The sequence below is a fragment of the Mustelus asterias genome, chromosome 2 (genome assembly GCF_964213995.1).
Source record: "Mustelus asterias chromosome 2, sMusAst1.hap1.1, whole genome shotgun sequence".
NCBI lineage: Eukaryota > Metazoa > Chordata > Chondrichthyes > Carcharhiniformes > Triakidae > Mustelus > Mustelus asterias.
The window spans coordinates 154,332,462-154,360,292 of record NC_135802.1 but is presented as its reverse complement, the minus strand read 5'-3'; the positions used below and the strand labels follow the sequence as shown (position 1 = coordinate 154,360,292).

Below are 27,831 nucleotides of genomic sequence, written 5' to 3'. Positions count from 1 at the left end.
TTTTGCTACCAAATAAACCTGTTGGACTTTAACCTGGTGTTGTTAAACTTCTTACTGGTAGTATCCTTGACCAGGCTTCTCTATTTAATACAGTCCTTTAGTGCATTTTTTGGGGGATTATCACCTATCAATATGTACTTGTGATGTAGATGCACCCACAGTGAGCTATGCTTGTTATCCAATGAGTGGTAAATCATGAATGAGCATGTCAAGTTGAATTGCATTTAAAACCAGTACAAAAGACCAAGCTGTCCATTGTGTCCCTCATTGTGCTAAAGCAATGAACATCCCAGCATCTCATTTTCAGCCTTTTATAGATGTGCTGCGTTGTTGATTCTAGAGTCTGAGTTCATTAATCTCAATGTTTGTTCCTTTCCTCTCTCCGTGCTGATTGTTATCAGTGATATTCGTAACATAAGCACCGTCTACCCAAAATACGACATTAATTCAAGAATAAAGCTGACTAAATTACCACCCTTTTTAAAGGAATAGGGGGAGGACGGGAGTTTTGCAACATTAGAAAATTGGGACCATAATCAATCAGGATGGGAACAGTCCCGTTTGACAATCGAGATTGTAAAGATTTGTTTTTTGGGAGATTTAAGTTTATTTATTAGTATCACAATTAGCTCTGCAATGAAGTTACTGTGAAAATCCCCTAGTTGCCACACACTCTGGTGCCTGTTCGGGTACTCCGAGGAAGAATTTAGCACGGCCAATACACCTAACCAGCACGTCTTTCAGACTGTGGGAGGAAACCAAAGCACCCAGAGGAAACCCACGCAGACACTGGGAGAATGTACAGATTCTGCACAGACAGTGACCCAAGCCAGAGTCGAACCTGTGTCTCTGGTGCTGAGACAGCAGTGCTAACCGCTGTGCCACCGTGCAGCCCTGTTGGGGAACAGGCAGACACAAGAGAAAATAACTTGCACCTGGAACAGAGCACTAGCTGTCTTGTTAAGCCTACCAGAGTGGCCAATGGCAGGGGGATGGAGGGAGAGCTGCGCTCACAACATTTCCAATAACTGCAGGAACCATGTGTTATCAAGTAGCATGATTATTTTGACACGGAAACTGTGCTCGCAATTAACAATGTTCTAAGTGTTACTATTTCTTCCTTTCCAGTGGCATCTGGTTTGCAATTTTTCCTGGAAAGTGCATATTGCCAAGTTCTCGTTATTGGTTGGATTGATTGTTGGTTATTTGGTGATGGGAAGCTTAGCAGATTGGTAAGTTTTTCTTGCAAATCCCTGTAGTCGAATGTCCGTTACATTTGGGAAATTTTGAGTAGGATTAAATGGGGTCCTGTACTTGAGTAAGATTTATTTTTCTGTCATGTCGATTGTTCTTTTTGACGGATTAAAGATCCAAGGTGAGCAAAGGCCCAAAGCTTTGGGGCAAAACCGACTAGAGGTTCAGAGAATCATTGAATCCCTACAGTGCAGAAGGTGGCCATTTGGCCCATCGAGCCTGCACCGACAACAATCCCACCCAGGCCCTATTCCCGCAACCCCATGCATTTACCCTGTTAATCCCCCTAGACACTAAGGGGCAATTTATCATGGGCAATCCACCAAACCTGCACATCTTTGGACTGTGGGAGGAAACTGGAGCAGCCGGAGGAAACCCATGCAGACACAAGGAGAACGTGCAAACTCCACACGGACCTGAACCCGGGTCCCTGGCACTGTGAGGCAGCAGTGCTAACCACTGTCATCGTGCCACCCCACGGTTTTTCTCCTTGGGTGAATCTGTCATAAAGTCAGGGTCTTTCTGTTGAGTTTTATTTTTCTAATTGCGAAATGGAAGAGCATCTTAGCATTGCTGTTTGAGAGACTGTCTTCTAATTATCTAGTTTCCGTCTAATTCTATAGGGTTGGTCGGCAGCTGGTGCTGGTCCTCTCGGTCATCTTCGTCTTGGTCTTTGGCTTAATCGTGGCGCTCTCAGTGAATGTGACCATGTTCAGCACTTTAAGGTTTTTTGAGGGATTTTGCCTGGCAGGAATATTCCTCACTCTCTACGTTACACGTGAGTAGAACACTTGATAAAGCAGCAATGTTACATGGGTAGAATTCCTAGTAGCCTCTTAACTCGATAAATACTTATCCCTCAGGAAGGTGACTGATATTGATTTGCTATTTTAACCTGAAATCCGAGTGACGAACCAGTGATGGTCTCTGTTCTCTGGTTGCACTTGCCCTGGTCCCTCCATGCCAACACTATAAGAAAGCCCACCAATGCCTCTATTTTACTTTCTCAGAAGACTAAGGAAATTTGGCATGTCAGCTACGACTCTCCAACTTTTACAGATGCACCATAGAAAGCATTCTTTCTGGTTGTATCACAGCTTGGTACGGCTCCTGCTCTGCCCAAGACTGTAAGGGACTACAAAAGGTCGTGAATGTAGCCCAATCCATCACGCAAACCCGCCTCCCATCCATTGACTCTGTCTACACTTCCCGCTGCCTCGGCAAAGCAGCCAGCATAATTAAGGACCCCACGCACCCTGGACATTCTCTCTTCCACCACCTTCCATCGGGAAGAAGATACAAAAGTCTGAGGTCGCGTCTCAAGAACCAACTCAACCGACTCCAGAACAGCTTCTTCCCTGCTGCTGTCAGACTTTTGAATGGACTTACCTTGCATTAAGTTGATCTTTCTCCACACCCTAACATTTTACACTCTCTCCTTTCCTTAGCTATGAACGGTATGTTTTGTCTGTATAGCGCGCAAGAAACAATACTCTTCACCATGTTAATACACATGACAATAATAAATCAAATCTGTTGGGAGTAGATGCCAGGGTCGGAAGAGAAGGCTAAGTCCAGGTTCTTCTGTTATTTATTTTCTTGGTGGCCCATATGGTTCCTCTGGCCACCTGTCACTTCTCAGGTACTCCCTTACGCCAGTTTTCAGTGGCAGCCTCATGCCACCTAATTTTAACCACGGGGATTTAGCTTGAGGTTGGCAAATAGCAGGTTAATGAGACCTGGCTGTTAAGATCAGTGGAGCCTCCGTTCCTGGACATGTAGATGGCTCACCTCTGAGACTCTCTGGCCCACGAGTTAACGAGCCTCTTGTTTCCTGAGGTCAACTTAACCTCCTGTCGTTGTGTTCCCCTTTATCGACGTGCCTGGATTTTTCTTGCACCTTCTGAAAATCCATGTAGATCACATCTGTGTTCACGCTTCAATTCTCTTATCTATCTGATTGGTCTCTTTCCGGTGATTAGCACTGCTGCCTCGCAAGACCAGGGACCCGGGTTCGATTCCAGTTTGGGTCACTGTCTGTGCAGAGTCTGCACGTTCTCCCCGTGTCTGCGTGGGTTTCCTCCGGGTGCTCTGTTTTCCTCCCATAGTCCAAAGACGTGCTGATTGGATGCATTGGCCGTGCTAAATTCTCCCTCAGTGTACCCAAACAGATGCCAGAGTGTGGCGACTAGGGGAATTTTCACAGTAACTTCACTGCAGTGTTAATGTAGGCCTACTTGTGACTAATAAATAAACTTCACCCCAGGAAGACCTCCATTAAATTAGTTAACAAATGCACTCTGGCCATCCTTGATTTAACCCGCATGTTTCTAGATGTTTACAAGTTTGATCTCGAGCAACAAATAGTGAGTTTCCCCACAAATTGTTAGGCCAACAGGTCTATAGATACCGAATTATCATTCTGTCCCTTGAGCAGCGAGTGTGGCACGTGTGTTCAAGTAGTTCCACAGGACGATGAAGGAACATTGAAAAGTTGTGGCCAAATCTTTGACTTCTTTCTGGGTGCACCCTATTAGATTCCCAGTGACGCATTTGCAGTTACTCCTGAACAATTTTCCATATCGACATTGAGAAATTACTCACTCCAGCAACACAATTTCAGCCGCACATACTCATTTCTTTGGGGCATGCCTTGCATGCACTCTCTCAATACAAGTAAACATACTGTGTGTGCATATTTGCTTAACAAATGTTTTTCTCCCCCCCCTAACCATAGAACAAAAGACCAGTTGCACACCCTGCTTTACATTTGACCAATTTATCTAGAGAAGGAATGCCTTGTGATTGAATATTGGGAGAACATGCCCAAAGACAATATGTATATTGCTCCTTCTTATTTACCAATCATAATTGCAATGTACCACATCTGGATTCCCAATTAAGTATATGTGAGTATCCTATTGGTCAATGTTGATATTGGGGTTCTTGCGTCCACTATTATTTTGAAAAACTTGTGCAAAATATTTATTTAAGATCTCCACCATTTCTTCACGCTCCACAGTTCGATTCCCTTTTTTATTCCTGCGATTATTCTAAACTTTCCTTGACTTCACTTTCACTTAACCACTTACTCCAATTCAGGGTTACGGGGAATCCGAGCCTTTCCCGACGGTAGGTGGGTATTAGGTAGGATACACCCAGGATGGGATACCAGTCTGTCATGGCGCGCGTGTGCACGCGCACACATGTGGGGACGGACGCATGGACTGTGGGAGGAAACCAGAGCACCCAGCAAAAACCCACACTGACACGCAACATGCAAACTCCATACAGACCGACACTCTGCTCCCTCCAACACGGGGGTCCCCCTCACCCGGGTCCCTGGCACTGTGAGGCAGTGCTAACCACTGTGCCTGCCTCCATAACTATTATTTTACTATTTAGTTACTTATAAAACTTTAATGTAATCTATTATTTCAAAACCCCTTCTAATTTCCCTGTTCACCTCCTGACTACACTTTCCATGTTCCTCATGATTGCCTTTGGTATTATGAGTCTATTATCGCTGAGATTCTTATGTGCCTCTTTGGAGTTTCAGTTGAGTTTTAACCTGCCATGGTTCAATGGGTTATGAATAGATGGAACTGGCATTGTTTGAAGACTAGTCGGGAGTTCTGGTGCCATAGCCAACATTCCTCTCCCACTCTTGGCCAACATAACCAAAAATGCTTGTCTTTCAACTTGTGCCTGTTTGTGAGATTATGTTTTTGAGATCATGTGCAGATTGACTGCCTGGTTTGCCAGCACAACAATGAGTGCACATCAAAAAGTGAAGCGCCTGGGGATGTGCTGAGATGATTGTTTGCGGAATAAATTCAGGTTGTTGAATATGCAGCCAATGAGCTGGATTTTACACTCAATCTGCGGTCTGCCCATTGCCTACCCGCCCCCTCGCAACCTGTCTCAAATTTCACCAGGACAGTTGAGACATCGGATGGCTCATCCACCTCTTGAAGCCCTTGGAGGCCACTTGATGCCCAATTAAGGGCCTCCTTCTGTCCCCACTGCTATTTTATCTAAGGTGGGGGGGAGACCCAATCCAAGAGGGTACAACAGTTGGCCAAGGCGAGGGGGGTGGTGGGGAGGACCTCATTTGGGGGTCACGTGCCCTTCAAAAGCATCAGCTCCTCCCCTAGGTCATATTACCTCCCCCGCCCCCCCACAAAACCCTTCCCTCGTTCCCTCAAACATGGTGGTCCCTCCATACCCCTCTTGCCAAGGCTTACTAGCTTGGCCCCAGCTATCCAGCTCACTTCCCCCAGGGTAACCTTAATCCCAACTGTGCCTGCCGTTCGAACCCGGTGCTGCTGGGATTGCAAAGCCGCTGGACATTTAATTGGCTTGTCTCTTAGGGTGGGCCTTCTTCCCAAGATAGGAGTGGAAGTCTTGCCTACAGGTTTATAGCTCATAGCATTAAATAGCTGCGGGGCGGCTGGTGGGATCGTAGACGGGCTCCCCCTCAAATGTTTTGAGCTGGGGTGGGGAAGCCAGGGATCACAACATTGAGTAAAATCCAGTCCTATATCTCTTTTAAACTGCTGTGTTACGAAACCTAAGCCAGTTGTTGTTAATGGTACTCACATCTTTCTAAAAAGGCAAGCAAATTTGTCGAGGAAGGATAGAGAATGTTCAACGTGAAATTCAACGAGTATAAATCCAACTCTGCATTGGTACAGCTCAGACTCAGCTGAATGGAATGTGTGTACTTTCTTTATCTGTAATTCCTGTTTGTGTAGAATGGCCGTGCCATGAATCCATATCCAACATCACAATGGAGAGGGAAGGGTTTAATTTATGCTGTTTGATCTCTGCCAATTTGAACCAGAGTCTTCTGAGTTACCGATCCACAGACAAGACCACCACACCTCCCTTATTTCATTTCATGCTATTTGACATCCCGCCAGTTTGGATAAGGGGGAAGATCTAGATTGAGCGACCCTGGTGTAGAACTGGGTCTCCTGTGCAGAGCTGACGCGAGACTGCAAAGGTGTGCGGGTTAGGTGGATTGGCCATGCTAAATTGACCCTTAGTGTCAGGCGGACTAGCTAGGGTAAATGCATGGTGTTATGGGAATGGCACCTGGGTGGGATTGTGGTCAGTGCAGACTCTATGGACCGAATGGCCTCCTCCTGCACTGTTGGGATTTTATGATTGAATAGGAGACAAAATCACTCGGGTCGTGATTGATACTAGTCTCACTTTTCAAACCTCTGCCAGTTGTCGGGAGATGGAAATATTGAAGGAAGTGAGAAGTTCCACGGTTTAAAGATATGAATGTCCACCCATTTCCAGCAGGTTAACATCAGCCAACACCACTCCTGTCTCAGCCCCTCTCTGTGGAAATGTAGGTGTGAGTATTTGAAAGGCTGAATTAGAATGATGTCTATATATTCTTCCTTCCTGTGTAATGGACCTTACAGTCTCTAAGATTTCAGAATGGCATTTTTTTAATGGATTTTTAGAAAGCTATTGTGTTCCAAAGTAAAATAGTTCCTCACTTCCCAGTGGAGATCACTTTGGGTCTGACATTCCACAGTATTACCGCCAGTCTGCTGCCTCAACCAGTGGAAACCTCGGAGCGATTGGGAATCTCCAGATGGAGAGGGGGTTTCCACACCAAAGCTTTGGTAGAAGATTAGTGGTGGATCCACAGAGGGCTCTTTTTAATTGGCCACACTGTGTGTTAGAGTGGAAAATTATGCAGCCATATAAATCAGTCAAGCATGCCCTAAAATAAGCTAAATGTGATTGGATTAGAGAATAAGATATGATTGTTCATATTTACTGTATCGTGAAGTCTCAAATATTTTAGCAGCAAAGCATGTCACCGTACCCTCTTGTGAAACTTGTGACTGCTACTTTACAGCTGTAATGTTACTGGATGTGAAAGATTTTCAGATATCAGAAGGTTCCCTCTAACATAAACAGGAACAATGTATATTTAAACTACAACTGTGTGGAACTTCCTAGATGATTTTGGATGAGGATGATTGGGTGTATCAATGACCTATCTCCATATTTCCAACAGCCCTTAAGATCAGGGCTCTTCAGTTCCTGTTGTCTCAACAGATAATCTTTTTAAAAAAAATACATTTCCAAAACAAATGGTTTCAGCTCCCATTGTGGGTGGAGATTTTAATTAGTTTTACTTTGTGCTCCAGCACTTTATTCTGTTGGGAGCTCTTGTATTTGTGATGTTGCTGATTCTGTTATTAATCCAAGTATTCAGACTCCTGCTCACAAATTGGTTTTCCTCCTGCCAATGGCCTCTAATTCTGCTCAGGTTGAGGCTACGGTTTTGTGGGTGCAGAATGCTGTTAGTTGCTGGAACCTCGAGTTGGGAAGCTGATGGAGGGAGGTGTGTGTTGGCAGGTCACAGTCTTCCAGTTGTATTCTCATCCTTTGGATGGGGCAAACTCTGCACTTGCAAAGCACCACAGTCTTGGGGTCATCTCTCTCCACTCTGTAGACTTGAGACTGGTAGGCTCCTGGGTGAAGTTCTATTGGTGATTCAATATTCTTGATCATAAAGGCCACTTCCGGAAGACCACCTGACTCTCGCTGGAACCTCATTCATTCGCTTGTTACCTCACGACTTGACTTTTCCAATGGCTTCCTCCTCCGCCTTTCACAACCTTGAGGCAATCCATCTGCAGGCTGCGTCCTGACTCGCGCTGACTCCTGTTCCCCTATTGTCCCCCATGCTGACCTCCATTAGCTCCCAAGCAAAAACCTGGTGTTGAAATTTCCATCTTGGTTTTCAGAACTCTGTGGCCTCCCTCCCCCTCTAACCCTGCAATCTCTTCCAGTTCTGTAATGCTCAAATATCTGCGCCCCTCCAGTTCTGGTCTCTTGAACAACCCCAGTTTTTAATCATCCCTCAATCAGTCTTTGTGCTTTCAGTTGGTTACGCCCAACTCTCTGGAATCCCCTCCTTAACCACCTCTCAAGTTGCTCGTTAAGACCCACCTTTGACTAAGTTTTTTAGTGTTGAAATTTGGTTTCTAATGTTTGATATCTGCTGATTTGAACCAGAGTCTCCTGAGAGACTGAAAGGTGCTGTTGTTGGTTACTTTGCTGCTATTGAGAATGAGAATAAATTTTTGTGCTGTTTTGTTGAGTATATTTCTTCTGTAATCGTCTCCTAAGGAGCCCGACTGAACTCTTCTGGGACTGGACAGAGTAGATGGGGAGAAACTGTTCCTGCTTGTAAAAGAATCAAGAATGAGAGGATGCAGATTTAAAATTTGCAAAAGAAGCAAATTTGAAATGAGAAAAACTGAGTGTGATACAGGCAGTTTCAGTCAGACATTCAAGAGTTTAAGTTTTTAAGTTTATTTATTATTGTCACAAGTCAGCTTACATTAACACTGCAATGAAGTTACTGTGAAGATCCCCTAGTCGCCACACTCCTCTGCCTGTTCAGGTACACTGAGGGAGAATTTAGCACGGCCAATGCACCTCGCCACGTCTTTCAGACTATGGGAGGTAACCGGAGCACCCGGAGGAAACCCACACTGACACGGGGAGAATGTGCAAACTCCAGCCCAAAGGGGACATTAGATAATAGAAACAATGTGTAGGGTGGGGGAAAAGACAGGAGAATAGCACCAAGTCATAATGCTTGTTTGGAGAGCTGGTGCAGACATGATGGACAGAATGGCCTCCTGCCCTGTAACAAATCTGTGACTGATTTAATTCCTCACCTCCATCTTGGGGATGTTCACAGTAACTTCATTGCAGTGTTAATGTAGGCCTACTTGTGACACTAATAAATACACTTTAAATAGCATAGAACTGACTGTAGTCCTCAGTCTTCATTGGGTACGATGGGTAGTTTCCCTTGAAGGTAAACAGCGTGGCGGAGACACTCACACATGTCTGTAGTATGGAGGCAGCTTGATGACTCTACCACTCTGTTTTGCATTTCTCTATCCCTGTGCTAAATATGGCGACCTTTGGAGAATCTCTGCTACCTTAATCAAATGGCCATTTTTCATGTGTGTTGTTATGGTGGGTGCCAAGGACCATTGGGCCGTGTGATGAATAAATTGGACAATAGTCAGGACTGGAAATTCTGGGTGATTTATTTCATCGCGCTAGCTTACTGGGTACCGAGGAAACTTGCAGAACCCTTGTACTCTGTGAATGCCATCCCATAGTGCTTGAGATTGAACTTGGGATGGATGTGATCCAGTACCACAACAGCTGACACACCTACCTCTGAGCGTTTGGTGAGCCTCAGTCTCATAAGTCACCTGAACTGCTTGTTACCTGATGCCCCTGAGGTCTCGAGCTTGTGCACCTGTAGAGTGGGCAGATTGCTGCAGGTGTATGCCCGTAATTAGTGCTGCCATCTCATTGTTGGCATTCCTGTTTGGTTTCTGCCCACACATCCAGCAGCTCCTAAAGGTAACAGCTGATCATTCCAAAATGGCGCACATTGGCCGTAATTTTAGCAGCCGCCCAAACCTGGAATCAGAGCGGGCAAGGCTGGCAGAATGGAATTCTCCATTGGCCTCGGGCGGGATTTTGGGCCTCGCCCGAGTGAGGTCGTAAAATACCAGCCATTGTTTAGAATCCCTGCAGTACAGAAGGAGGCCATTCGGCCCATCAAGTCTGCAGGCCCTATTCCCGTAGCTCCATCTATTTACTCTGCTAATGCCCCCTGACACTAGGGGCAATTTAGCACGGCCAATCCACCTAACCTGCCCATCTTTGGAGTGTGGGAGGAAACCGGAGAACCCGGAGGAAACCCACACAGGGAGAACGTGACCCGAGGCCGGAATTGAACCCGGGCCCCTGGCACTGTGAGGCAGCAGTGCTAATCACTGTGCCACCGTGCAGAACCCTTTACCCAGCTCATTCATTCTAATTAACGATGGTTCTGCAACGAGGTGAGAAAGTAGAAATAAAATTTTACAGGCGCAGCAAGGATTATGCGCTGGAAAGCTGGTGGCTCTAGTGTAGAGTGGTGGTTGACGTTCGGGCTGTTTGTGTTCGCCTCCGTTGCAGGTTGACGGCGCAATCCCAAAAAGGGATTGGAAATGGTGTGAGCCGATCTGTAATGTGCCCGGCATCCTAAAGTACAGCACGTGCTGTTTGTTCGAAGATTAAACACTGCGTACCAGAATCGTTCAGGTCCTTTGCTGATCAGGACAGAGTTTGATTTGTCTGATAATCCAGAATGACGTGTGCTTAATGAAATGTACCTAGATGATGACTTACTCCCACTCCATTAGAGAGGGAAGAGAGATTTGCTGGATTGACCGCGATTATTATTTGTTTATACAGTTTAAATAAATGTTGAAATTGACGCTTCACTCGTGAAACTCCTTTTCCAAGAAGGTGCAGTTTGTTGATATGTGCATGCTGGGAAATTTGGATGGCACGCAATGTTTAAGCCTCCGCACTTCTTACCTTTCTCTTCAACCCATTAGCTACAATGACCACTGCAAAAAATAAATTTGATTTTTCTTAAAGATTTTTTAAAGCCCAATGATGTGCGGGTTAGGTTGATTGGCTATGCTCAATTGACCCTAGTGTCAGGGGATTAGCAGGGTAAGTGTGTAAGGTTACAGGGATAGGCCCTGGTGCGATTGTGGTCGGTGCAGACTCAATGGGCTGAATGACCTCCTTTTGTACTGTAGGGATTCTCTGATTTTACACAGCAATCTGATGGGGGTTTTAAAAAATTATTTCATGGGATGTGGGTGTCACTGGCCAGGCCATCTCTCTTGTTGCCCATCCCTAATTGCCCTCAATGAGTGGCTCGTTCGGCCATTTCAGAGCGCAGTTAAGAATCAACCACGTTGTTGTGGGTCTAGAGTCACATGTAGGCCAGACCAGGTAAGGACGGCAGATTTCCTTCCCTAAAGGACACCAGTGAGCCAGATGGAGTTTTACAACAATCGATCATTTACTGATGCCCAGTTTTCAATTGAGTTTAAATTCCATCAGTTGTGGGATTTGATCCTGTGTCTCTAGAGCATTAGCCTGGGCATCTAGCTACCATCACCACCCCACCCCTCCCTCTTCTCCCCTCAAAAAAAGCTCTGGGGAAAGAGGATAGTTCAAAAATAATGCAGTGCTTCATTTTGAGAGTCAGAAGAAGCTCATTAGCCTAGGTTGGCACCATGTTTGATCTCTCCATTATCTTTGACTCCATTGCATTGCCTGGCATCTCCACATCATATGTATTTTAACCAATGTTTACCCATGTTAAAATTGACATATCAATTTTACATCTCGTGGTTCTATCAATCCGACTTTGGTCCACCTTATCTAACTTGCAGTGGAATAGTGGTTAGCTTTGCTGCCTCAGCACCAGGGACCTGGGTTCAATTCCTGGCTTGGGTCACTCTCTGCATGTTCTCCCCATGTCTGCATGGGTTTCCTCCCACAGTCCGAAAGACGTGCTGGTTAGGTACATTGACCATGCTAAATTCCCCCTCAGTGTACCCGAACAGGCGCCGGAGTGTGGCAACTAGCGGATTTTCACAGTAACTTCATTAAATTTAATGTAAGCCTACTTGTGACAAATTAAGTGTCCTGATATCCCTGTAACCTTTTCGGACTCTTGATGCTTGTCTAGTCATCCTCTTTCTTCTCGGTTCATCCGTATTCATTTCTTGTTGTTATTTTCACTAGATCCATTCCATTGCATGTGTTTCTTTGGACATGCGGTGACCAGAAGTGCACACATTACTCCCAAGGCCAGTCTGACTGGTGCATTTAAAGCTTTAACGTAACTAATATTCCACTAACTAGTTCCACTGTTCTGACTATGTTTGTCTCTGCTTTCAAACTAACATGGCTACTGCTGCTTCTCGGACACTTTCACCAGGTTCCGCATCGTGTATAGACCGGTTTTCACACCGATCCGTTTCAATGTATTGGTCTGTAGAAAGCTTGAAATGTTGTGACTTAAAAAAGAAATCTGCCTGCTTGTCACAGGAGTCAATAGAAGCATGGGAAGTTTTAACCCGATTGGTATGTGGCAGTACCTGCTTGGGCAGGTTATTATAATTGCAGGAAACTTTGATGTGTCAGCTATGTCTCACTGGGTGGTACCCGTGTTTCGGAGTCAGAAGGTTATGGTTTCAAGTCCCTAATCCGAGGAATGTTCCTGCTAATTTTCCTGGTGTACGGCCGGTTTTGTTGCACGGTTTAGGATTGCTGCAAGTGGACACCTTTTTAAAGGGACAATTGGTTGTACTCTGCCTGTGTCCCAGCACAGTATGTTGAGTTGGTTAGCTCGGTTGGCTGGACTGCTGGTTAGTGATGCAGAGCGACGCCAACAGCGCAGGTTAAATTCCTGTACTGGCTGAGGGCCTTCTGAACCTTGCCCCTTGCCTGAAGTTTGGTGATCCTCAGGTTAAATCACCTTCGGTCAGTCCCCCCCCACACGCCCTTCAAAGGGGAGAGCAGCCTCTGGTCATCTGAGACTATGGCGACTTTTTACTAGCGTTCTGGATTACCGCGGAGTTTACAGGGAACATTGCCCCAGCGTACAATAACCTAGGCCCACTCCAGTGCAGTACTAAGAGAAGGCAGCACTGTCACAGGTGCTGTCTTTTGGATGAGATATTAAAATGAGGTCCCGTCTACACCCCGGGATGGATTTAAGATCCCGTTGTGCTATTTGGGAGAGGAGCAGGGAAGGTGTCGCCAGTGTTCACTCGATATTAGCATTACCAGAACAGGCCATTATTATGTTGCTAACTGTGGGAGCTTGCTGTGCACAAATTAGCTGCTGAGCTTTCAACATCCCAACACTGAGGCTTCCTGAGTTCATGCAAGGTTTTATATAAATGCAGGTATTTTAAACTGTTTATGGGTTGCTACATGTTTTGAGGGATTGGAGAGATTCACATAGTTATGTATCTGTTTGCACGAGTGAAGCAGCTGATTGGATCTGCCTGGATAAAAGTTGTTACCTACAGTACGTTGGCTACCGATTCCTTTTGTATTCCATCTCCTGTGTGTACAGCCTTTATTACTCTGGTGTTGATTGATTTCTGTTCGGGCTGTTCCCCCTCCTTTTTGGGGAGCTGCCCCTTTTACTTTGTCCTGATTTGATCTGAGTTTGTTTACTTGGTTTGGTTTGTCCTAAAAAGAGGACAACAGTCCTGGTTGTGTTCTTTCAGTCAGAAACCAAATAGATGCCGTGGAAATCTCTCGGGGTGGAATTATCCCAAGGCCCCGCTGCCAGGTTCGATGGCAAACACTGGGGATAGAGGGCGAATGTGGCTGAAGGCCCAGAAATTGGTTTCAAGCTGGTGTGAATTTACAGCGGGATCTTGCGCAGGGTCCGCCGTGGCATGTCGGAAAACCTAACAGGCTGGCGTGAACCTCACTTGCATCCTGTTAAAGGGGTGCAGGTGAAGGTCCCAGCCCACCTTCCTCTACCCCTGCCCCACCCTCAGATTCTCTGTGATGCTGGTGGGACAACGCACTGGTTGTTTGAGACAATGTGGCAGGGGGGATGTCGGGATTCACCGCAACAAATGCCTGCGGCTGCCTCCAGAGTTCAGGATGGAGGCCGTCCGTGATTCTGGGAACACCACGGCAACGGGTCGGGGGGGGGGGGGGGAGCATCTGCAGAGGTGGATTTTCCATGTCCTCCTTCCAGCCTCAATATTCTTGGAGATTCATCATCTTGGGAGGTCCACCTTCCTCCTTCAATAGAGGGTCAAGTGATGCTGGGCGCTTGCTCGGTATGGCACCCAGATAAGATGGCAGAATACACACCAGGTACATTCTTGAGGTCGGGACTGGAAAGTTTGCTGTGTTTCCCTGCCAGCATCCGCAGCTGCCCCACACACCCCCCCCCCCCCCCCAAAAACCACAGGACTTGGTCTCAAAATAGGAGAAAGTTAAACAAAGGTGTGTTTTACCAATACAAGCCTGGCCAAGTTGTATCTCCCTCTGACAGCAACCTGGACACTTTCAATATTTCAAGTGTACGCATGGAGATTAGGATCACAGAAAGCCGTGACTTTGGAATTGCAGTTCAATGTTTTTGAGAAATCTCTAGCTATTAAAGGAGTGAAATCAGCCTGTGTTTGGTGTTTCTTGATCCCTGTCAGAGCGTGTGTACATGAACCCATGAGTCATCGTGCCTGTGGTGAAACAGCCTGCCGTCACTCAATATCGCACCGTGAGTAATGGTGATTGTGGGGAAGAGCTGGAGAAATGCTGGCACCTGTTGCATTCTAACCTAGCCCAAGTGTGCAGGTTAGGTCGATAGTCAGATGCTCTTTCCTAGGGTAGAATAGTCAAGTACTAGGGTACGTAGGTTTAAGGTGCGTGGGGAAACGTTTAAAGGAGATGTGCGAGGCAAGTGTTTTCCACAGAGGATGGTGAATGTCTGGAATGCACTGCCTAAGGAGGGGGTGGGAGTAGGTACAATAGCGGCATTTATGGGGCAACGAGACAAATACATGAATGGAAGGATCCGGACTCTGAAGTGCATATGGTTTTAGTTTAGGCAGGCATCGTGATCGGCACAGGCTTGGAGGGCTAAAAGGGCCTGTTCCTGCGCTGTACTGTTCTTTGTTCTAAATTGCCCCTTCGTATCAGGAGGACTAGTGGGGTAAATATGTGGGGTTATGGGGATGGGGCCTGGGTGAGATTGTGGTCAGTGCAGACTTGATGGGCTGAATAGCCTCCTTCTGCACTGCAGGATTCTAAGTCAGCAAGGTTTGAGTGATTGAGGTCAATGTGAGTCCAGTCTGCTGTTGTTGGGCTGGCCTTTTGACCCACTGCGGTGGAGCCTTTGAGGCTGGTGTAAAACATGTGATTATTCTTCAACCGCCCATTAGTGAGATAATTGCGAGAGATGTAAAACAGACAGCTGATTGAATATCGAGTAAAATTAAAATGATCCCACTTGTGTTCGTGTCTTTTCTGATCATCTTTAGTCACGTTCTGGTTTGCAGGATGTGACTCGTGGGCCACAGAGATCAGTGCTGCGGTCTCTACTTTTTACAGTTTTTACATAGATGACTTGGATGAAGGTATTGTTGCTGAATTTGCCAAGGGAGTGTTAATGACGACAGTGTTAAAGACTAGAGGAGGTGCTGATAGTAGATATTTGTAATCTGAAGCGTGGTTTATTCCTTGTGTTGAGATGTTAGAAATGGCGTGACAGAAATGTAAGGGAATGGTTGGCGTTTGCTTGCTTGAGATATTTGAAAGGCCGAGTGGATGGTGGCAGCTGAGAAGTTTGCCTGGTGATCTGAATCGATGAACAGGGTTTGTTATCCCCGGACCATCTTTCCAAAGCCAGGCATGTGAGAGCAGTCACTTCGAATCTGTGGAATCGATAAACAGAATGAGTTTTGGAATTCATAGCTGGTTGTTTAAATGTGGCTAATCTCTTTCTCATGCTGGGGGGAGGGAGGCTTGGGTACAGGTTTTTAGTCTTTTGATAAATTATTGAATAATTTGACATACCTTTTTATTGCGCTAACTCTGAGCAAGCCAGCACAAAACAATTACTTGTGAAGGTCCAAGCTAAAAGACTCCTTGTTTGCAGTTACTGAGAAAGTCAAATTCTTGTTTTTATTGTGGGTTTTTTTTTTGAGGAGGTGGGGGGGGCTACTTCTGTGATTTCAATTAATTGTACCATCAATTACCTTCGCCATGGGATGGCACAGTGGTTAGCACTGCTGCCTCACAGCGCCAGGGACCCGGGTTCGATTCCCGGCTTGGGTCACTGTCTGTGTGGAGTTTGCACATTCTCACCACGTTTGTGTGGGTTTCCTCCGGGTGCTCCGGTTTCCTCCCACAGTCTGAAAGACAGTCTGGTTAGGTTCATTGACCCGAACAGGTGCCAGAGTGTGGTGACTAGGGGAATTTCACAGTAACTTCATTGCAGTGTTAATGAAGCCTTACTTGTAGCTAATAAACTTTAAATAAATTTGTGCAGGGTGAATAAATCCAATTTCATTTTTATTACATGAATGAACTGGGATTTTTGGTCATGCACGATTGTGGGAATCTCAATTCAGTCAGTTTTTCGTGAAAACTATGTTTTCTCTTGATTCCACCAATAAGTTTAACTTGGGCATTTGCAACTCACAGCGGGGAAAGCTATCCAGAATATTCTAGGGATCTCTTTCGTGGGGACTTGTACTTTTGCCCCCGTTTGAATCTGACTTCAAGTCCAGGGATCTCCCAAGTGTCCCAACAAACTGTGGTGTCATGGAGCAGGGTAAAACACCAATCACATTGAAGTATCCTCATAGACAGCAAGCCAGGAAGTTAAAGCCACTGAACCCCATTACTTAAAATTAAGTTTTACAGGTGGTGTAAGAAATGATTGGGACGCAAGCATGAGATTAAGTTAGAAGCTAAAATATCACAAACATTAAAATATATTTTAAGAATATCATAGTACGGAAGGAGGCCATTGAGTCTTTGCTGACTCATACCTAGGCTTACTCCATAAGCCCACATATTTGCCCTGCTAATCCCCCAACCTATAAATTTTGGGGCAATTGAGGGGCAATTTAGCATGGCCAATCTACCTAACTGGCATATCTTTGGGCTAATATGTAATTCTTTTCGTCACAATGATGAAATTTGACATTCACTGACCTTATTAAAAAGTGGATATTTACTGAGACTGTAATTGTGAACTTGGTATGTAGTTAAAAACCCAGTTACATTCAACCAGGTGCAACAATCTTAAGTAATTTTACAGCGATACTGTGAATTCTTGTTGGTTCAGAGATGGCCTTGAGGTACAAGATCAGGCTGGATCTAATTGAATGGTGGAGCAGGCCTGAGGGGCTGAATGGCCTACACCTGCTCCTGTTATGTTCTATTTCTATTCAGTTGCAGTCTGAGGTGACCTCAGCAGAACATCCTCTGGAAAAGGATGGAAACACTGACAGCAGTTTATGGATTTGGGTGGCACAGTGGTTAGCACTACTGCCTCACAGCGCTAGGGACGTGAGTTCGGTTCCCAGCTTGGGTCACTGTCTATATGGAGTCTGCGTGGGTTTCCTCCGGGTGCTCCGGTTTCCTCCCACAGTCCAAAGATGTGCAGGTTAGATTGATTGGCCATACCAAGTGTCCCTTAGTGTCAGGGGGACTAGCTAAGGTAAATGCGTGGGGTTATGGGGATGGGTCTGGGTGGGATTGTGGTCAGTGCAGGCTCGATGGGCCAAATGGCCTCCTTCTGCACATGGTGGCACAGTGGTTGGCATTGCCTCGCAGTGCCAAGGACCCGGCTTGGGTCACTGTCTGCACGTTCTCCCCGTGTCTGCGTGGGTTTCCTCCGGGCACTCCAGTTTCCTTCCACAGTCCAAAAGACGTGCTGGTTAGGTGCACGGGCCATGTTAAGTTCTGCCTCAGTGTACCCGAACAGGTGCTGGAGTGTGGCAGCTAAGAGAATTTCATAGTAACTTCATTGCAGTGTTAATGTAAGCCTACTGTGACACTAAATAAATAAACTTTAAACTTGATTTTATGATTTCCGTGTTTAACAGAGTGTACAGACTCCAGAACATGCAGTCAGTTTTAAAGGAGTAATGACAACTATAAGACCTAAGGGTTCCTGTACAGCTCTGACTGTCGGTGAGTCACTCGCGAAACGCTGCTGATCAGATTTGGGCAGAGTGTGCGGCTACATTTTTATCCAATTTTGCAGTTTTGTTTAAATAACCTTGGGGACGGAGGAGGAGTTGGTAAGAAGTTTCAGATCATTTTTTATTTGTCTGTATTGGATATCTGGAGGACTGAGTGATTTGTATAGAATGTTGCAGCAAATCATGCGGTGTTTGTAGAGCAAATGGGCTTGTCTAACAGGCTAATAACTCATGTGTTATATTTTCAACATTTTTGGAATCTATCCCAAGGTGAATTTTGCGCTGGGTTATAATCTATTTGAGGGTTTAAGCCAGGGTAGCAGTAATATTGGAAAATTGAGTTTGGTCCACAAACTTCGAGGCTGACACTCTCATCCCTGTACAATTATTTATTTATTAGTGTCACAAGTAGGCTTGCATTAACACTGCAATGAAGTTACTGTGGAAAATCCCCTGGTCTCCACACTCCGGTGCCTGTTCAGGCACACCTAAGGGAGAATTTAGCATGGCCAATGTACCTAACCAGCACATCTTTGGACTGTGGGAGGAAACTGGAGCCCCCGGAGGAAATCCACGCAGACATGGGGTGAATATGCAGACTCCACACAGACAATGGCCCGAGGTCGGAATTGAACCTGGGTCCCTGGCGCTGTGAGGCAGCAGTGCTAACCACTATGCCACCGTGCCACCCTGAATGGCTGCAGTCTGAAATGAATGCATTTCAAATGAGGACACCATTGCAATAACTGATGTCAACACAGCGTTTATCAATATAATGCACAACCGCAGTTATGTTGTAGATGTCTCCTTGCCATTGTCTTGAGTGGATAGGCCTGAATTCTGATGTTTATCCAACTGAGCAACCACAAAGGATGTTACCAATCTGGTTAGTCAAGTTGCCAGAGTCTCTTTGGTGAGTAAAGGTGATGTGGGGCATGATCACATTATGGGGCCATGTCTCCACCTCCCCATTTAAACTGGGTGGTAATTGCAATGAAAGGAGACAGCGTGGACACCCTGTCGATGGGGGTCCACCCCCCCCCCTCCATTTTGGCCATTGAATCTACCTGAAATGACTTGGGGCTCAAAAGTACAAATAAATAGGAATTAAAGATACAGTCAGGACCACATATTGATTTCTGTCAGTCAATGCTGCCTCCGTCCTTCCACAAATCATGACTGAATTGTGGAGGCAGCCATTTCCAGCTCATCCTGAGAGAAGTTATAGCTGCTGTAGAGGAAAGCTGGAAGTTAGACTGACATCTCTTTGATTGCAGTGTAGGAATGTTTAATCACTTGACGCTTCCTTCAGTTCTGACAATGTTAGAAAAACTGGTCCCTTCAAGAGTAGACCAGGCCTGCTTTCAGAGTGAATTGAGAGCTTGTAGTTAAGAGCTCGGTTTTTCCCGGCTGGGGAGTTGCTTCAGGACAGGAAGAGAATCCAGAAGATTAGAGTGGAAAACCAATGCTTGCACTGAACTATGGGCCAGAATTTACCCGTGTCTCTCGGCCTTCTGCCACTGCCATTGAGAATGGAGAACTTGGCACTCAACCAAATCTCCCTTCAGCGCAGCGGGACTGGATAATCCCAGCCACGGGCAAGATTGGAGAATTACAACCATGGTATCACAATTAAATCAGAGGTGAACCATCAGAATGTCCTCCGCTTACTACTTTGCTAAGTGGATATCCACCTGTTGAACAAGTTAACACTATTGTTTAGGCATTGAATTAAGCTGCCCAAGTACCTGCACCCACCCCACCCTGGTTTCCATCTTTCCCTGTGGTAAACCTGTGTTCACCTCATATCTCACTTGACATCCGGGCCCCTCTAAAGGACAAGCTTCCCATCAGCAGTGTGTTTTAACATTAACAACCTGCCTATTTGGTAATGAGAAAATCTATTGAATAGATATTCCTCCAACATAAAGGACTGCTTGCCACAGAGAAGGAGGCCATTTGGCCCATTAAGGTCATGCCAGCACATGGTTGTGCTATTCACAACCTGCCTGTTGTACACAACACGGGAAAAAAAACACCAATAATATATTTTTTTACCATGAATTGCAACGCACTCGGACGCCAGCTTGCTGTATTTGATTTTTTACATGTTTATTCATTCATGGGACATGGGCATCACTGGCTGGGCCAGCATTTATTGCTCATCCCTAGTTGCCCAAGGGCAGTTGCGAGTCAACCACATTGCTGTGGCTCTGGAGTCACACAAGGGCTGACCAATTAAGGACGGCAGATTTCCTTCCCTGAAGGACCATTACTGAACCAGATGGGTTTTTCCAACAATTGGCAATGGTTTCATGATCGTTAGTAGATTATTAATTCCAGATGTTGAATTCAAATTCCACCATCTGCCATGGCGGGATTCGAACTTGGGTCCCCAGAACATTAGCTGAGTTTCTGAATTAATATTCTAGCGATCATACCACTAGGCCACGGCCTCTCCATTTAATATGGAGACTAATATGGATTTAGCAAAATATTCTTGTCCAACTTCTCTGATTTCAAGTGGGACAGATTTTACTGAGTTGATGCTGCAATTTATTAATTGTAAATGTTTGTGGTCTTGTTGATGAGGCAGTATCTTGCCCGATTTGATAATGCAAGTGGCAAGGGTTTCTGGAGGAGACTTCCCCTGTCCCTGGCGTGACTCAAATATTTCCCATTCGGACCTTAATGAAACTTTCTCCAAAGCAATTTCTTGAGAAGCTTTGCCCGAATTCAGCAATTGGAGGATGCAGTTTCATGACCAGTGATCTTTTAAAAGCTGCTTGTGGGCAAGGCCAAAAATAGTGAAGGCGGTCGCTAAGAATTCCGATGGGGGAATTCGGGAGAAACCTCTCCACCCAGGAAGACGTGTGGGTTAGGTTGATAGGCCGTGCAAAATTGACCCTAGTGCCAGGGGGATTAGCAGGGTAAATGTTCTGGGAATAGGGCCTGGGTGGGATTGTGGTCGATGCAGACTCGATGGGCCAAAAGGCCTACTTCTGTACTGTAGGGATTCTGTGTTTAGAATGTGGGACTCTCTACACAAGGAGTGGTGGGGATGAGTATTATAAATGCATGCCGTAGTTAGATAAGTACATGCGAGAGAAGGGAAGAGAAAGATATGTTGATGGAGTTACAAGGAGGAGGGTGAGGAAAGGCTAGTGTGGGGCCTCAATGGATGGATTTGTTGGGTCCAGTGTTCTGTTTTGGTGATGTAAACGCTTTGATTATATAGATTTAAAGTCAGCATGCCTTCTATCTTTTTTAAAATGTGTTCAAACTGATGACATGATAGTTAAAACCCTCCTACACCTTGGTGCTACTCAAGGTGAATGTGTGTCGGACTGTGTCTAATCATTTTCACTGGCAATTGAGTTTAAAAAGAAAAAAACTAGCATTTGTATCGTGCCTTCCAAATATTCCAGAAGTGCTTGCCGTAGAGATTCGCTGAAGTTGCAATGTAAGGAGAGGCCATTCACTGTGCGTTCATATTTATCCACCTCAAAAAAACAAATAGTTCTAATCACATTTACTCACCCTGATTGCATATCTCCCCACTCCCTTTTCCTTCAGCTGCCTATCCCAGTCTAATTCTGAATATTGCTACAGTTTCTGGCTCTGTCACTAATCCTAGAAGTGAATTCCACAGCCTCCCAACAGGTTTTTCCTGCTCTCCTATTCTAAATGTCTTGCGTTTAATTTTGTTTTGTGTGGGGATCTCATTTACGTACTTCCCCGATTTTAAATATTTCTGACATTGCTTCATAAATCCACAATGTTCAAATGAAAAGAATCCCCAACTGCTTATGGAGTTGAAGAGTTAGAGCAGTGACACAGTGGTTAGCGCTGCTGCCTCACAATGCCAGGGAACCGGGTTCCATTCCGACCTCTGGTGACTGTCTGTCTGTGTGGAGTTTGCACATTCTCCTCGTGTCTGCATGGGTTTCCTCCGGGTGCTCCGGTTTCCTCCCACGGTCCAAAGATGTGCGGGTTAAGTTGATTGGCCATGTTAAATTGCCCCTTAGTGTCATGGGGGTTAGCAGGGTAAATACATGGGGGTTACGGGAATAGGGCTTGGGTGGGTTTGTTGTTGGTGCAGGCTAGATGGGCTGAATGGCCTCCTACACTGTAGGGATTCTGATTCTAGTTACCACCAACTAAACTGTGACAGTCAGACAAACTAGTAGATGTCAAACCAAGGAATTGTTGAACAAGGAATGAATATTGGAACAGACGTCAATTCCGAGTGATGCAATACATAATCCTCAGCTCATTCAAAAACAAATCCCGCATTTGAAATCTGAGAACTGTAGGGACTGTGGAAGGGAGGGACTACCATTAAGATCATCTAGAGAGAAGAACCAAACTGGGCTGTGCGCCCTTGCTTGCTCATATTTAACTTAGTATTTGTTGGAACTGGAACATGGTGTTGCTTGAATGGACAAACATTACAACCCCCTCCCCGAGCAGCAGCCAATCCCCAACTAGTTCCTATCTTCCTGACGCATGCTAGGTTTGCCGGCTTGAATCCTCCCCTGTCGGACCTGCCACCATTGGCGAGCGGGAACACTTGTAAAAAGTTAGCCAAGCTTCGCAAAACCCAAAGCGTTGAGTGGTGATTTACTGGCAGGCTGTGCAGATGGCTATTTATTAATTTGTGGGACTTGGGCATCACTGGCTGGCCAGCATTTATTGCCCATCCCTAGTTGCCCGAGGGCAGTTGAGAGTCAACCACATCGCTGTGGCTCTGGAGTCGCATGTAGGCCAGACCAGGTAAGGATGGCAGATTTCCTTCCCTAAAGGACATTAGTGAACCAGATGGGTTTTTCTGACAATTGACAATGGTTTCATGGTTATCAGTAGATTCTCAATTCCAGATATTTTTTATTGAATTCAAATTCCACCATCTGCCATGGTGGGATTTGAACCCGGGTCCCCAGAACATGAGCTGAGTTTCTGGATTATTAGTCTAGCAATAACGCCACTAGGCCATTGCCTCCCCAAGTGGTGGTACAGTGGTTAGCGCTGCTGCCTCACAACGCCAAGGGCACAGGTTCAATCCCGGCCTCGGGTCTGTGTGGAGTTTGCATGTTCTCTCCGTGTCTGCATGGGTTTCCTCCGGGTGCTCTGGTTTCCTCCCACTGTCCAAAGATGTGCGGGTTAGGTTGATCGACCATGCTAAATTGCCCCTTAGTGTTAGGGGGATTAGCAGGGTAAATAAGTGAGGTTACGGGGATAGGGCCTGTGTGGGATTGTGGTCGGTGTTGACTCAGTGGGCCGAATGGCCTCCCTCTGCACTGTAAGGAATCTATGTGCGGGTTAGATTGGCATTGTGCAATTGCCCCTTAGTGTTAGGTGGATTAGCAGAGTAAATAAGTGGGGTTACAGGGATAGGGCCTGAGTGGGATTATGGTCAGTGCATGATTCTATGTGACGAGGAGAGAAGGTGAGGTCCCTTCAACACAGGATGACAGAACATTTTTTTTAAAAACCCGGAACCACATTTGTGGCCTTGATTGCTGGTCACTTGAGAATGTAACAGCCAGTTTTGTGAAGGATTTCTAACTTGGCTCAATTCCAAGTCTATCTCCAAATGGGTGGATTGCGCACAGCTGCATAAAGATAATTACGAGTCTGTTATCGCTTAACAATCTGCTTGAATGACTTGAACAGTCATTAAAGAGAACAGACACTTGATTCTGCAAGTGTTTATATATCCTTTCCCCTCTTTCCCCCGCCCAGCTGCCCCACGTAATATTCCATTTATTTTTAAGCTAATTTTCTGCCAATGCCATGAAAACCATTAATTTGTTAACAGCTGAGGAAGGTCAGAATAATGTTTGGATTTATCCATATTTTTTTCTGACCAAGAGCTTAATTACTGAGTTGCTGCAGTTTAAATTAGCTTTTTAAAAAATAATTTTATTCATGTTAAAGTGGTGCTTGTGAATCGGAACAAACATACTGGAGTTTAGGATCAATTCAGATCATCAGTGCCTGTATCTTATTGAAATTGACAGCGTTTGTAGTTATGGAATAATTACTGAAATATTTAATTATTGTGTTTTAAATTTGGCTTCTAATTGCCAGTATATAAATTACATTTGTCTATTTTTGCTTGCAAATACGGGTGTTTTCTAATCTCCCTCAAGGCAACGTACTTTAATTAGTGAAGCATTGCCAATAGACACTTAAGGATTCTGTATTTAGCGGCCAGGGAATTATCAAACTCCGTCTGATTACACATAACTGAAATATCGGCTAAGAGGGGACTTGAGTGTTGCAATAATAAGGAATACTCCCAGCTCAGCCTTGCACTGCATGTGGTTCACATGTAAAAGATTCTTGTATGGCTTGTTTTGGCTGTGAAATCGGTGCCTTGGCAATACTAATCCAGCGAATTACTTGTGAATTCTCAGCGTGTTTGTGTCTCTGTCGGAGGCAATTGTGTTGTTGGTCTGGGGGTGGTTTCCTCTGGGGGCCAACAGACTAATTCATCTTTATCCTAAGACAACATGAGGTGGCTGACAGCACTAACAAAGTGATGATTCACTCAGCTTGCTCTATTAAAGCAGCAGTGGGAACTGTGTATATTCTACCCTGAGTGGACGATGGATTGATTCTTTATTTGACTACTTTTTTTGAATAAATGACCCTGACCACCCACCCTATTAAGATCCCATTGCACGTATGTTCTGTAGCCTCCACCATACCCTGTGATGCCCACTTCTCAAACTTAATCTCCCATGTGCAAACTCATTTTGTTTATCTTTTATGATTATACTAGACTTCTCAGGAATACTGGCTATCACTGGGGCGGCATGGTGGCTCAGTGGTTAGCACTGCTGCCTCTCAGCGCCAGCGACCCGGGTTCAATTCCTGGCTTGGGTCACTGTGTGAAGTCTGCACCTTCTCCCCGTGTCTCCATGGGTTTCCTCTGGGTGCTCCGGTTTCCTCCCACAGTCCGAACGATGTGCTGGTTAGATGTATTGGTCATGCTAAATTCTCCCTCCGTGTACCCGAACAGGCGCCGGAGTGTGGCAACTGGGGGATTTTCACAGTAACTTCACTGCAGTTGTGACAAAAATAAACAACTCCAGAGTGCACACATTTGGAAAGCAATGTTTGTACATTTTAATGATGGGTCTGTGCAAGAGAAGTGGAGAACTTGGACGAATTGCGTTAAAGATCAGTTTGTAAAAGGCTTGATGTGCCTGCTCATCCCAGGTTAGCACAGGCCTACACGCCCACTGAATACAGTCCCCACTTGTTAATTTTGAGTAATGTCGGTGATTCCTGTGAATTCACTGTGCTCACAATGAGTCAACAACAGGATAAGGAGCTCTCTGCAGAATCTGGCCTTTCGTTTTTGACTGAGCCTGGATAAAATGAAATGGAGTGTGTTAACAGCTGTGGAGACAACTGTTTACAGAATGCAGTGCAAAACCACAAAGCCTCCACTGATGGTTAAACTAGCAAATGCACCATCTTGGGTGATGTAATCATTGAATTTACCATGACCAATCAACCTAACCAGCACATCTTTAAGACTGGAAGGAAACCCATGGGGAGAACGTGCAAATTCCCCACACAGTCACCCAAGGCCGGAATCGAACCTGGGTCCCTGGCGCTGTGAGGCAGCGGTGTTAACCACTGTGCCACCATGCCGCCCAATGTTGAACCATTAATGATAAGCTAGTGTAACCAGCTGGTTATGTTGTTGGGCTAATCCGGTTTATGCTCATAATGAGTGAGAACCTGATTTGCATCCTTTTAAATTTTTTAAATTATTAAACCCCCTCTCTCCCCCCCCCCCCCCCCCCCCCCCCCCCCGCCACCCCCATCCCTCCCCTTGCCAGATCTTCCCCCTTCACTAGATTTCTGTTCACGTTGGCATGGCTTACAACAGGTTTCACCAGATGTGAACCTGTCATGGGGATTTCCCCGGGGTCACAAAACTGAGTGTATCCTCCTGGGAAGAGAGGGACATGGCCTGGCACTGCCCCCTGACACAGGTTGGCACTGTGCCAACCAATGCTGAGGCAGACCCCGAATGGAAGCCTCCTGAAGGGGGAGTGGGTCTTAAATTTGTACTGGGGAGGGAGAGCTGTTCAATGAAGAGGTGGTGGGAGATGCTAATGACTACTGTAGGGTTGGGGTGGGAGAGATGCCAGCATTGGGGGAGGGGGGAAGGGGGGCAGTCCCTCAATGACAGCATGAAACACGCCCCCTGGATTTTTGGACAATGTGTCATAGAATCTGGAGAGAAAAATACCGGTTTTCAGTCAGATCCTGACAGTCATTCTTTGGTAAGATTCCGCCCATGAGTTTAAATCTCATCATGCAAGCTGGGATTTTTAAAATTAAATAAATAGCCAGGAGTGCCCGACTGTTGCAAAAACCCACCTGGTTCATTGATGTGCTTTAGAGAAGGATATTTTGCTATCCTTAACCCAGGTTGGCGTATGTGATTCCAGATCCCGCAGCAATGTCATTGTGTCTCAACTAGGTTGATTGGCCATGTTAAATTGACCCTAACGTCAGTAGGATTAGTGGGATAAATGTGTGGGGTTATGGGAATAGGGATCTGGGTGGGATTGTGGTCGGTGCAGAATTGATGGGCCGAAAGGCCTCCTACAGTGTAGGGATTCTACAGACTTTCTGAAATGGTCTAACGAGCCACTGGCTTGGTTCAAGAAGGGGGCCCACCACCATCTCGTTGAAGGCAATAAGGGATAGGCAATAAATGATGGCCTTGCCAGTGATGCACTCATCCTGTGAATAAATATATAAATAAAATTCCAAGCAAGATGTTGCTGAGTTTGACCCTGTAGTTCACACAGTTAGCAAATCTTGGATGTAGGGAGGATACAAGTGAATCTTTGTCCCTCGGCTCGGGAAAGGAAAAGCCAGTCGGATTTTCTGCTTTCTGTTGTTCTCTCCTCACTAGAGTTGCCAACTGTGACTAAGTGTATTCCTGGAGGTTTCAACACAAGACTTGGCCTCAAACTACTGCCATTCGTCAGCCTATGCATCTGTCCTTGTGACACATTGCCTTCCTGTGCCAATTGGAAGGTTAAAAAGACTCGTCACTTAATTGAATAACGCTTGACTATCCGCTTTTCTTTTGCCATTTTCAATATTTTTGAACATTTCTCCAAGTATGAAGAAAATGACAAAAAAACAATTTCTTCAGGGTCCCACACAGCAGCATCCTGGAGCTTGAGCTTCAATTCCTGGGAGACTCCAGATCAATCCGGGAGTGTTGGCACCCCTGCTCCCCACTCAACGGTCGTGGTTTGCACAACCTGGCCTCTGCTGCAATGCCACCAACGCATTAACTGCGAGAGGTCCACGTGAATCAGTCCAGGATGGTATTTGCTTTTGAATTCCAATTATAGAATCCCTACAGTACAGGAGGAAGCCATTTGGCCCATCGAGTCTGTACCGACCACTATCCCACCCAGGCACTATTCACATAACCCTCATTTACCCTGCTAATCCCTTGACACTACGGGGCAATTTAGCACGGCCAATCCACCTAACCCGCACATCTTTGGAGTGTGGGAGGAAACTCACCCGGAGGAAACCCACGCAGACACAGGGAGAATGTGCAGACTCTGCTTAGACAGTGACTCAAGGTCAGAATTGAACCGGGCCCCTGGAGCTGAGAGGCAGCAGTGCGAACCAATGTGCCACTGTGCTGCCCTTCTATAGAGTGTACTTGACAAGTGACTAAAAATTCCTCAATTAGTTTGAGGATGCAAAGGAATCTGTCTGGAAAGGCACCATCGTCACCTGAACTAATTGGCAGCTTTTAAGTAATGTTATTGAAATTGGATGCATTGCAGGCTGCAGGTTCATATCAACAACATGCAATAATCCGGCACAAGATAAAGACCAACAAAAATATTGCAGGCTGATTTGACAAGTATTTTTGGACCTTTTTAAC

General features: G+C 45.7%; 1 protein-coding gene across 1 annotated transcript in view; it reads left to right on the top strand.

Annotated features, from left to right (window-relative positions):
• Positions 1–27,831, top strand: part of slc22a23b (solute carrier family 22 member 23b) — a 95,535-nt gene that overhangs the window by 16,578 nt on the left and 51,126 nt on the right. Inside the window, exons 2-3 of the mRNA XM_078198995.1 lie at positions 1,129–1,232; positions 1,878–2,032. Coding sequence (XP_078055121.1) covers positions 1,129–1,232; positions 1,878–2,032 — 259 coding nt within the window. The remainder of the gene's footprint in view (positions 1–1,128; positions 1,233–1,877; positions 2,033–27,831) is intronic.